Genomic DNA, 12,481 nt, shown 5'->3' on the forward strand with positions numbered 1-12,481 from the left:
AGCTAATCTACGATAACCATGTTATTATTTACAAAACGTGCACACAGAAATAGTAATATTTGTTCAGTCATAGTGTTTATAGACTTTACAAACACCAGATTAGTCTAAGCGATGATGTAGTGACGTGAAAAATGTGAGATATGCATATATATATATGTAGCTGAACTCTGCTGGTTTTCTACCCCGAAGTGTTTGCCAACAACAAGGTGATTCCCTCTGAAGGGACACTAACAGCTCAAAGTACACGTCAAATAAAATTTCTCCAAACACGTTTCTTGTTATTTTAGGTAGTTATTATCACGCTAATGTATGTTCAAGTGTCCATTTCCCCCGATAAGATGGTTTTAATTCGTTATTTGATTCTATAAACAGTCTGACCATCTCGAGCTTTTATTTTGGTACTTCCGGTGACCGGCAGTGTGAATTTGCATATTCGCTAAATATTTAGTTTCACCCAGAACATTTAGATTTAACATTTAGATTTAGATTTAGATTTAATAATTAGATTTAACATTTAGGTGCCACATTTAATATTTAGATTTAACTATTCAATATATTTCTAAGTTAACAAATATTGCTGTAAATGTGGTAAAAGGTGACGTTAAAAAATTCACAACACTTTTTAAACACTGTTTGAAGCTAAATGTGGCAAAATGTTGATGTTATTTTCATGTGAACCCCTTTACAAACGGCACCCCATAATAACCACCTTCACTCTTCAGTGCTTCATGAAATGTTATATTTGTCCCAAAGACCAGACACACAAACATGTTGAAGATGACAAATCAGTTTATTCATAAAACACAGGTTAGTGATGGATCAACAGATTGCCTCAGATTCTTACTTAAAGTGGTGGAAATACAATCCAGTTATAAACAGTTACTCCAACGTCCATCCAAAATATACAGGAACAACTTATAGAAAAATAACTCTTATCACAACAACAACAACAACAACAACAGTGCAATCGAACAGGACGTCAGGACGAACCTCGGGCCATAAAGTTTGGGCAGGGACAGTTTTAACATCTGAGTTTAGGGATGTGAATGAGTTTCTACTGACGTCTAGTTTTCTCTTTTCCAAACAGGCGTTAGCTTGACAGAAGCAGAGAAGGTAACGTTACATTTGTGGTTCAGTTGTGTTTCGGGGGAACGTTATAAGTCTACAGAGTAGGCCTGGGCGATACAGAGAAAATCAAATGTTATTTTTGACCAAATGATTGAGGCGATGCTGTTGGGCTGATGATCGGTGCGTTCACAAAATGCTTAGATGATGAGATTTTTGATAAATAATCATCAGTACGGTGGATATAATGACTGAGTGAGTAAAGGCAGACGATGATAGAAACAGTCTGGTAAGTTACATCACTGTAAAGTAATGCAGCCTTTAAAACCAGAAAGAAACAATACTTAAAATATTACCACGTCCAAAATGTAAATATCATGATATGGATTTAATGCCCAGCCCAGCTACAAAGCTCTTCATTTCATCTAAATGGGTCCTTGAAGTAAAAACCTCACAGTTTAGCTAACGTGACTTTGGCTAATCTAAGATAAGCCCCGTGGAGGCTAAAACCAGTTAATGCACCGGTCAGAGATGTTTTTACGTATGTTTTGTCTTTCCTGGTCACAAAACCAGACAGAGAATTTAAAGTAAAGTTCAGTTTTGTTAAATCAAGATAAATTCCGGTGTTAAGCTAACGCAAGACTTTGAGTGTGCCTCAAATCTCATACTTCCGTTAGCAAACTTCAGCATAGTACACTATGCACACTACGTTCTTTTTACACGGTGTACTAATGTCAACAGTGTCGTGTTGTAACTGCCTCTTCTGCTTATTTTAAAACTCAAAATATTAAACGTTTAGTACTGAAGTATATAATCTGTGACACACTGTTTGTCTGACATTAGCTTCGGTAGGCTTAGCTAGCTAAGCTTAACAAAGACTTTCTTTTAGCTAATGAAAGGTTTGCTGTTAAGTTAGCCGCCAATGCTAAGTCTGACATTAGCTTAGCTAGGCTAACGTAAACTTAGCTAGCTAAGTTTAACAAAGACTTTGTTTTAGCTAATGAAAGATTTGCTGTTAAGTTAGTCTGACATTAGCTTTTTCAGAGTGGCATCAAAATAGTATGTAAATAATAAAATTAATTAGAACTGAAAACATGTTTGTATTGTGTGATGGTGTTTAGCTAGTTTTGCTGAACTGTCTTCTTTTATGGCAGCTAAAATCTTCGTAACTGGGTCGAAATAAATCTACGTATTTTGTGCAATTTAGGAGTTTTGGTCAGAATGTAGTTTAATAACCAAAACTATGAAACTGAAATAGAGTGATCCAGGGATGATGTTTTTCTGTAGGCCCATGTGGAAGTTAGCGCCCCCTGATTCTGTCGTCAGAAAGCCAGTGGGATTTTTTGTCTCTCTTAAGACTCATAGAAGCTTCTAAATTCACAGCGGGATATTTACCGACGTATTTTATGTCGTAGAGCAAAACCAGAAAGTCTCTTCAGCTTGTGTTAACCACAGACTTATTTCAGACAACGCACCAAAACCTGCTGACTTTGAGACGAGGGAACAGGAAGTGCTAACATGCTAACATGCTCACTCATTTCTGGGTCTGAAGACTCATTCCTTGAGTGCTCTGTTAGTGATACCAGCTGGCCCTATTGTCCCAGTTAGCACCATATTTCCTTGTTTGAGAGTTAAGATCTATTTTAGACAGTTTCTAGTGGAACAGATATCTGTGGGTCCCCGCAGCCGTTGCAGCAGATATGTATCAGGCTCTCAGTATTAATGTGTTTCCTGTCGGTGTAAATGGGGTCAAACCGGATTTCAAAGTGGTTTCTGCTCGTCTAGACAGCCAGGAGGAAACCAGACCTGAACCACAAAGAGTTTCACATCCCGCTGAGTTTGTGTGTGAATGCAGCCTGACAGGAAGTTCATTAGCATTGAGATACTGGGACCGTGTGGGGGAGGAGGGGGGGTTTCACAGGTGTAAACAGGTATGGTTATTCACCCCTCCCTCCGGTCGTCGCTGTCTCACTCTCTTCTCTGTTCTGCCTCTCGTTCCCTCTGGAGTCGGTCATTGGCAAAGAGAAGGAGGTCGTTCCTTCCTTTCCTCTGTCAAGCCTCTTCTTCCTCTCCACCCTTCGTTCTTTTAAATCCGTCCATCCTTCAGTTTTTCTGACACACGTGGAGTCTCGTCTTTGCCACCGACGGCGACGACTTCGCTGCTGACGAAGACAGCAGTGACGTCTGAGGGGAGGAGTGGCGAGACGAGGACGCCGCGAACTTTGACTTTGACGCCGCCGCCAGCAGAGATGAGGAAGACGATGATGGCGGTGAGGAAGTCTGGGCGCCGGGCTCTCGTAGCGTTCTGCAGCTAAGTCCTCCTCCGCAGGGGCAGCGCTGGAACAGCTCCAGGCCGTGGTTGCCCTTACGGCGGTGTCGCGTGCAAACCTGTCCCTCCCGCAACACGGGCTTGCAGATGCGAGTCCAGAAGTGACGGGCGCAGCACAAAGCGTCCGAACAGTCTGAGGAGCGAAGACAGGGATCCCCGACCTGACCTGGAGCGAGACGACAGACGATACGTGAAGGACAGAGGTTAGAGGAGCATCACTGCTGAGTCATTGTGCAGTCTGACAGCTGACAGCCTGAAACATGTTCAAGACAACATTAAGAGGATCAATGGTGAATAAACGACCTCACCTTTACCGGAGGACCCTCTGACGTCCATCTTGCCTCTCTTCCTCCATCCTTTCTTTTTAGACAGCGGACTCATCCCTCCATCTGAGTCTGGGATCCTCTGAGACACAAAGCTGTCCTCGTCAGGGACACAGAGATCTGAAGGAGACACAGAGGAATGAATGAACATCTGAATATGGGAACTACCAGAACTATGAGACATTAAATTAAAATAAGATTGAGATTATGAGATAGTAAATTCAGAGCAGTGAGATGCTGTGTTCTTAGAAAATAAAAAATAATTAAAAATTTGAGATATTACGTCACTTTTACAACATACAGTAAATCATAAGAATGACTTTTTAAAATTAAAATTCTGAAAAATTAAATCAAAGTTTTGAGTTTTTAAGTGATGCTGAATCATAATTTCGACACAATAGAATCAAAATTTTGACTTTGATTTCCTCTCTTGGTTTTAAATTAATAAATACAAACTTGTGCCTTATCATTTTGACTCGTATGACTATTTTTCATATATTTTTAAATCAGTTTATCGGTCATCTAAACTATCGTGTTTTTTAGTTATTAATAACACAGTAACTTTTCTGGTTTTTGTGGAGTAGATCTACAGAAATTTCGACTTTATGACATCACGTCATAATTTTGACGTGAAAGTTGAAATGTTGATTTACATTTAGTAAATAAAATGTTTGCTTTATAATTCTGACTTTCATTATTCGTTAACATTTCATCTATTGTCTGAATTTATTTCTGACGTCACAATAAAAACAAACGCGTTATTACGATGGACCACACACAGGCTAAACTCACTGTTGCTGCAGCGGTTGCCCGGGCAACACATCCCGTCCCTATGGCAACGCCTCTTCCTCCTGCGGCAGGTCTGACAGCGGGAGTGGGCGGGGCCTTTGGTGGGGGCGTGGCAGTAGCTCCCCTCGCTGCACTCCAGGTCGCTCATGCACTGATAGAGCTGCACACACACACACACACACACGTTAATAACGCTGCTGCTGTGAAACACACTCACACACCGCTCACAACAAACACACACACACACACTCACCGTCAGGTCCAAACTCGGCTCCCACGCGCTCCTGTTCACCGGCAGCACGTGCCCCTCCCTCAGGATCACCGTTCTGATGGAGTTGAGTCTGACACGCGCCTCCCCGCCGCGGGAACACGCCACCAGCACGAGCGCGAGACACACCATCAGCACCATTTGACGGCTCATGATGACGAGCTGCTGCTGGAACAAATAAATAAATAAATAAATAAACTCCTGAAATACTGGATGAATAAAAATTTAAAAAATAGAAAAAAACAACAACACACAAATATACTCCCCAGATACCCAGAAAAATTAAATGAAATAACATAAAATAAAATAAAAAATAAACTCCTGAAATACTGGGAAAATAATAATAATAAAAAAAACCTCCTGAAATACTAAATAAATAGAAAAATAAAAATAAAATATACTCCTCAAATACTGGAAAAATAAAACAAAACAAAATAAAATGATGTAAAATAAAATAAAATAAAAATAAACGTCTTAAAATACTGCAAAAATAAATACATACATAGGCCTAAATAAACTCCTGAAATACTGGGGGGGAAAAAGACAAAATAAAATAAAATAAAATAATGTAAAATAAAATAAAAATAAATTTCTCCAGTACTGGAAAAATAAATGCATACATAAATAAACTCCTGAAATACTGAAGAAAACGAAATGTTGTATATAAAAGAGTTTCTAAACTTAAACTTACACTCCTGCACTGTTTGATAAAATAAAAACATAAGATAAAAATTGCTGTAACTTAATTTCACTTTGAAACACGTGTTTACTGTAGATGACAGTAACTCACTGCATCACTGTAAGGCTCCACATTATTTTACTGAAGCTGAATTCAGAGTTAATGTTCTAGAAGTTTGTGGGGAAATGAAAACAACCTTCATGAGCAGGATCTGTGAGTTTAAACAAAGTACAAAGTCAGAACAGCTCGACATGTCTCACCTGCTCCTCTCTCAGTGAAGCTCCTGTCCTCTGAAACTCGTTATAAAGTGATGGGGATGACGTCACCTCAGGTTGCTGCTGCTGTTAAATCCAGTTTCTCTCGCTGTGTCCAAACTTCACACGCAGACAGTGTGTGTGTGTGTGTGTCCGCAGCAGCTGAGACAGGTGAGATGTCTCCGGACCTTCATCCACTTTATAGGCTGCCTCCACTGCCACGCGCGCACCCGGTTCCGCCCCCACCCCGGCCACGCGCCCCCCGCCCCTCCCGCGCTCACATCGATACCCGCGCGCCCCCTCACCTGCAGCCATCGATACAGAGACAGAGACAGAGACTGTGAGCTGCAGAGTCTGAAACACAGGTCCCTTTAAACAACATAACTTCTCTACAGTTTGTCGTTTAATTAATGAGACACAAACACATTTTGATGCACAAACACTGACGTCACTGTAGGAGACATTTTAATGACCAAACACAGGCAGTCTGAGAGATGAGGGTCAAATACATTGTATGAAGTTTTCTGCAGAAACACATGAAGGGTTCAAACAGACATCTGTAAATCAGGAAATAAGAGATCAGAGTGTGTGTGCAGTCACATACTTACATACATATTTATTTTGAGGAATGTCTCTCATCTGTTTTTAACTCTTCATGTATTTACCTGAGATGATGCAGACACAATGTTTGCAGATATTTTACTTGAATAAAAATCCTGCATTTGAATGAAAGCACAGATTCATGAGCAGCACATTGTGAGCCTGTTGAAGATAGTTTCTGTGTCTCTGCACCTCTTTATGGTCTTACTCAGTGTCCTCCTGGTCGGTGTTCATGTCTTTGATGTTTTACAGATGAAGGCCGGGGCCCCTGACACTTTGGCCCCTGGGCCCGTTGAGTAATCTGTCCCTGGTAGTTGGACATCATGGTCTTGGCACTTTAACTTGAGTCTGAATATTTCCTCCTCCACTGACTGTTGGATGGTCATTAATTTTGTTCAGACATTCAGTGTGACTTAAACTCCTCATTTAACCCGATGAAGAGTTACTCTGTTGAAAATGTAATTAGTAACTTAACTGTTTTGATTACTTCATGAAAGTAATGTAACTTATTACATTTGAAAAATGTAAAAACCTTAAATAAAACCAGTAAGTGTAAAGTTCTCTACAGCAGTGATCACTGTCACACTCTAATGACAAACACACAATGTTTTATTCTACATATAAACTCTGATCTCTTTGTAATTTTGATTAGTGACAGTGATGACATATTTCCTCCCAGTAACTAAGAGATTACAGTTACTTTTATTTGTCATTTAATTACATGTACCAGTGACTCCTCAGCAGCCTCCGTCTGACCATGAACATGTTGTATCCTCTGTATGTCCCAGGGTCAGACGCTGCATGATTCATCTCTCTCATGTTCTGAAACCTGAATAAACTCCATCTGCAGAACTCTGATAGAAACCAGGAGGAAACACGCCGCGACACGTGACCAGGAACAATACAGTCAGAAAACACCCAGGGATGATGGTGCCTTCCACCTACATGTCAAAGGTCAGAGTCTGGATCCTGGGGCAGATGTGAGCTGATGAAGTCATGAATCCAGAGTCTGCAGCTCAGCTTCACGTCTCAGTGGAGGATGAATGCACCAATCAGGAGACAGCAGACAGAAAATAAAGCGGAGGAGGACGACGACAGGTAGCTGCAGGTGATGATGTGTAAACTGATCTGTGAATGGACCGACTGTCTGCAGTGTGTTCTTCTTCCTACACATTATACACACAAAGGAAACACATCAGTCAGCACTGGGACGAAATACTCCATTACTCAGCACAGTGTGAACTCACCTGTACTCGAGTATTATACTGATATATATATGTTCATACTGTGCTGCATCTCAGAGGGAAGTCTTTCTGCTATTTACTGTTTATGTGACTTTACAGCATTTACACACACACACACACACACACACACACAGATGGTGAGCTCATAAAATACTGTTAATACACAGTGTTACACATGAAAGTCTATTAAGTAATTAAAATCAGCTGCACTCTGACAAACACCTGCTGTAAATACATCTGTGACAATAATCCAGAATTAAAGAATATTATATACTTTCGATGCTTTAAACTTAAGTATATAACCCGACAGAAAACTGGCCTGATTTCTTTAAAAAACTCAAAAAACAAGAACCGACCCGAGATGTTAGGCAAAAGAGAAAATTCAAAACAAAATAGAAAGTTAAAAGCTTAAAAGTTATAATAATTTTAAAATGTAATATATTATATTTAAAAATATAGATTTCCCCTCGGTTCTTTCCCCCTATTTTTTTTTTTTTTTTTTTTTAGATTTTTCTTAATATGTTGGGTTTGGGTTTTTTTGCAGTTTGTGGGGCATTTCTTGTTACATTGCTCATTGTCTTCTCCCCCCATGTTTGTGAAAGACATCTCACCAGTCAGCTCAGAGTTTAAAGGGTTAAACACTTGCAAATGACGTCTGAAAGCAGCACATAAAAAGTGATGTTGCTCCAGGTTTCAGAGGCATAAGAAAGACACATAATGACCTCAGAGACAGAAAATAACCAGATAGACATGATGACCCCAAAGACACATACAACGACTACAAGGAGACAAAACAACCAAAAACGACATAAAATGACCTCAAAGAAAAAAAAAACAATGTCAAAGAGACAAAAAATGACAAAAAGACAAAAGGACCTCAAAGAGACAAAAAACAACCTCAAAGAGACAAAAAATGACCAAAAGACACATGACTTCAACGAGACACAAAATGTTAACAAAAGAAAACAAACCACAACACTTTGTAATGCAACAACAAAGAGACATGACACCACAAAGTCTGTCTGACTTTCTCCTCTCTATGAGGGGTGGTGGGGCCTCCTGCATATCTGTGCCCGGGGCCCCACTGACTCGTAGTCAGCCCATGGTCGGTACTCCACTGCTGGTAGGAGTCCTTCATTTGAAAACTTAGTGACGTAAAACTACACAAGTGTCATCGTCAAAGTGTGCTGACAGTGTTTACAGTTCATGCACAGTTAGAGACCAGTGGTCCCCAACCTGAGGGTCCGGCCCCTGCAAAGGGTCACCAGATAAATCTGTGGGGTCGTCAGATGGTTAACGAGTCAGCTCCAAATATGGTCACTTCTGGCTCCAAAAGAACAAGATGGTGACGGCTGAAGTGCTGAAGTCAAGAGACCAGCGGGTGACGTCACCGTGGCTACGTCTGTTATTTCATATAGTTTATTTAATATTTTGTAAATTGGACATTTTAATTCTGTAGATTTGAACGATTTAAATGAAACCATGAATTCATCCGTTGATTCAATCTGTGATAAAGTGTTTCTCAGTGTTTTTTATTGTGTCGATAAAATCAGAGCTGCAGTCATTGATGACTGATAACACACACACACACTTACACACACACACACACTCACACACACACACACTCACACACACACACTCACACAGACTGCATTATGTCATCAGTATCATATTTAAGTTTCCTTTCATGCCTTCTTCACCTGCAGCTGTGTGACATCAGTTTATCTGAAGAGAAACCAAACACTCGCTCTGTGTTCTTCATCACTGTGAGGAACACACACAGAGGACACTGTGTACCTGAATACTTTATACAGACCATAAAACATGGAGACAGAGACAAAGAGAGACGTGGAACCAAGGACAAAAAAGTCAAAGTCTGATTTTACTGCTGATATTTTATGAATAAAGTAACTCAAGTGCTGCACATCCATATAATCTAGAGGTACTGGTACATGAGTATTTTCTGACACTTGTACTCCATTACATTTCAGAGGGAAATACTGTACTTTTAATTCCACCATCTATCTATCTATAGATAGAATATGTCAGAGCACCTGGAGGAAACCCACGCTGACACAGGGAGAATATGTCAGAGCACCTGGAGGAAACCCACGCTGACACACGGAGAACATGTGGGAGCACCTGGAGGAAACCCACGCTGACACAGGGAGAACATGTCAGAGCACCTGGAGGAAACCCACGCAGACACACGGAGAACATGTGGGAGCACCTGGAGGAAACCCACGCTGACACAGGGAGAACATGTGGGAGCACCTGGAGGAAACCCACGCTGACACAGGGAGAACATGTGGGAGCACCTGGAGGAAACCCACGCTGACACAGGGAGAACATGTGGGAGCACCTGGAGGAAACCCACGCTGACACAGGGAGAACATGTGGGAGCACCTGGAGGAAACCCATCTATCTATCTATAGATAGAATATGTCAGAGCACCTGGAGGAAACCCACGCTGACACAGGGAGAACATGTCAGAGCACCTGGAGGAAACCCACGCTGACACAGGGAGAACATGTCGGAGCACCTGGAGGAAACCCACGCTGACACAGGGAGAACATGTCAGAGCACCTGGAGGAAACCCATGCTGACACAGGGAGAACATGTCAGAGCACCTGGAGGAAACCCACGCTGACACAGGGAGAACATGTCAGAGCACCTGGAGGAAACCCATGCTGACACAGGGAGAACATGTCAGAGCACCTGGAGGAAACCCACGCTGACACAGGGAGAACATGTCAGAGCACCTGGAGGAAACCCACGCTGACACAGGGAGAACATGTCAGAGCACCTGGAGGAAACCCATGCTGACACAGGGAGAACATGTCAGAGCACCTGGAGGAAACCCATGCTGACACAGGGAGAACATGTCAGAGCACCTGGAGGAAACCCACACTGACACAGGGAGAACAAGTCAGAGCACCTGGAGGAAACCCATGCTGACACAGGGAGAACATGTCAGAGCACCTGGAGGAAACCCACGCTGACACAGGGAGAACATGTCAGAGCACCTGGAGGAAACCCACGCTGACACAGGGAGAACAAGTCAGAGCACCTGGAGGAAACCCACGCTGACACAGGGAGAACATGTCAGAGCACCTGGAGGAAACCCACGCTGACACAGGGAGAACATGTCAGAACACCTGGAGGAAACCCACGCTGACACAGGGAGAACAAGTCAGAGCACCTGGAGGAAACCCACGCTGACACAGGGAGAACATGTCGGAGCACCTGGAGGAAACCCACGCTGACACAGGGAGAACAAGTCAGAGCACCTGGAGGAAACCCACGCTGACACAGGGAGAACATGTCAGAGCACCTGGAGGAAACCCACGCTGACACAGGGAGAACATGTCAGAACACCTGGAGGAAACCCACGCTGACAGATTCAGATTTTTGATACAAAATATAATCAGTAAAAGTGATGATGTAATATTATAGATGAATCTACCCGGCAGTTTATGAAGTCATGAAATCAAAGTTTGAATGTAGGACTTTTACTGTGACAGAGTGTTTCTACACAAACTCAGAGTACAACAGTAAAACATTTCTGACCTGGAGAGGAAAGTTACTCTAATACAGCACACAGACACACACACACACACACACACACACACACACACAGGATGAGTGGTTTTATTGAGCGCAGTATCGAGGCTGCTGGCTGTTTCATTTGTTTCATTCATCACACTGACATGATAATGCACACAGGCCAGTGTGTGTGTGTGTGTGTGTGTGTGTGTGTGTGTGTGTGTGAGAGAGACAACAAACAGAAACAGATGGTGATGATTGAATCGGAGGCTGAGTTTCTGTCTCAGACGTACACACACACACAAACATAGCAACATAACACAAATCGGTAAATTGGAGGAAATCCAAGTTTAAAATCAGATTGTGATGATGATGATGATGATGATGATGATGAAGAAAATGTCTTTCCGTCAGAACAAGATGAAACAAAGTGTTGTCAGTGTGTGGACTGCTGTCGTGTCGTCTTCAGCTGAACACAAAGAAAACTGTTTGATTTCATAACTGACATAACGGACTTACAGGACGACACCGCCATCCTGTGGTCACATGTGAAACTGCAGTTAACTTCCCACCTCAGGCTGAACAGCTGATGCTGTGTTGACAGTGTTAGATATGAACACGAGTGTCACTTTAACAGAGGAAGATGAGAAGAAGAAGAAGTATTAAAGTCTTTAAAGTCACACAGTCTGAACTCAGCATGAACACAGGATCAGAGACTCTCTCCCCTGCTGTCAGAGGAACAAGTGAGGAATATTTCAGATTGTCTGAACATGCTGACGACGTGTCCTTAGTTGGTCTGTGACATCAAACAGACCCATGAGGTGAAGCTGTCCCACACTGAGGCCTTCAAACACGCTGTCACATCAGCCAGTCAGAAGCAAATGTGGCCAACACTGAAGAATCTATTACTCACAATGAAACAGGATCTGAACACAGAGCCAGTTTCACTTGAAGGTCGACGTGTTGAAACTGTGGGAAACTTGAAACACCTGGGCACAGCTCTGGACTCACACGTGAGCTCTTCTGGAAATGCTGAGTATATTTTCAAGATTTTAGAATTGGTGTGAGAAACTATGGTTGGGAGTGTTTTAACTTTTCACCCTCCTGCCTGGTTCAGTCATCCTAACTGTGCATCTAAGAATAAACTCTCTGGGTTCGACTATAAATAGGTGGCGAGCCACAGAAGCCCCCGACACAACCCAGACACACCGACTCCAAACAGACACAAATATAAATCAAAGATACATAAAATGAGAGGCAAACCAGCACATGGTGTCCTGCTCCTGTGGAGGAGAGGTGACGGGCCCTTTGATCAGGGATGGGCAGTATTTCTATTACTTGTATTTAATATACCTATTTGAGTATTTTGTAATTTGCATTTGAT

The 12,481-nt window shown here is 42.1% G+C and overlaps 1 protein-coding gene and 1 long non-coding RNA gene across 3 annotated transcripts; both read right to left on the reverse strand.

The window, feature by feature from the left end:
- Window positions 1-771: 771 nt before the first annotated feature.
- Window positions 772-5,849, reverse strand: LOC125883719 (dickkopf-related protein 2-like). Of its 2 annotated transcripts, none has more exons than XM_049568201.1 (5): window positions 5,714-5,849; window positions 4,760-4,939; window positions 4,510-4,666; window positions 3,703-3,837; window positions 772-3,560 (listed from the first exon to the last, which is right to left on the reverse strand). In XM_049568201.1, the coding sequence occupies exons 2-5, from the start codon at window positions 4,925-4,927 to the stop codon at window positions 3,169-3,171; spliced, it is 852 nt and encodes a 283-aa protein (XP_049424158.1). In that variant the 5' UTR covers window positions 4,928-4,939; window positions 5,714-5,849; the 3' UTR covers window positions 772-3,168. The 2 variants fall into 2 exon arrangements, with proteins under 2 accessions (XP_049424158.1, XP_049424157.1); XM_049568200.1 differs by having other exon boundaries at window positions 4,760-4,942.
- Window positions 5,850-10,003: 4,154 nt separating this feature from the next.
- Window positions 10,004-10,596, reverse strand: LOC125883829 (uncharacterized). The gene is made up of 3 exons (XR_007448600.1): window positions 10,490-10,596; window positions 10,094-10,445; window positions 10,004-10,049 (listed from the first exon to the last, which is right to left on the reverse strand). It is a non-coding gene; the product is annotated as an uncharacterized LOC125883829 (long non-coding RNA).
- Window positions 10,597-12,481: the final 1,885 nt, after the last annotated feature.

This window comes from Epinephelus fuscoguttatus, linkage group LG23, assembly GCF_011397635.1.
Source record: "Epinephelus fuscoguttatus linkage group LG23, E.fuscoguttatus.final_Chr_v1".
In the NCBI taxonomy this organism is placed as follows: domain Eukaryota; kingdom Metazoa; phylum Chordata; class Actinopteri; order Perciformes; family Serranidae; genus Epinephelus; species Epinephelus fuscoguttatus.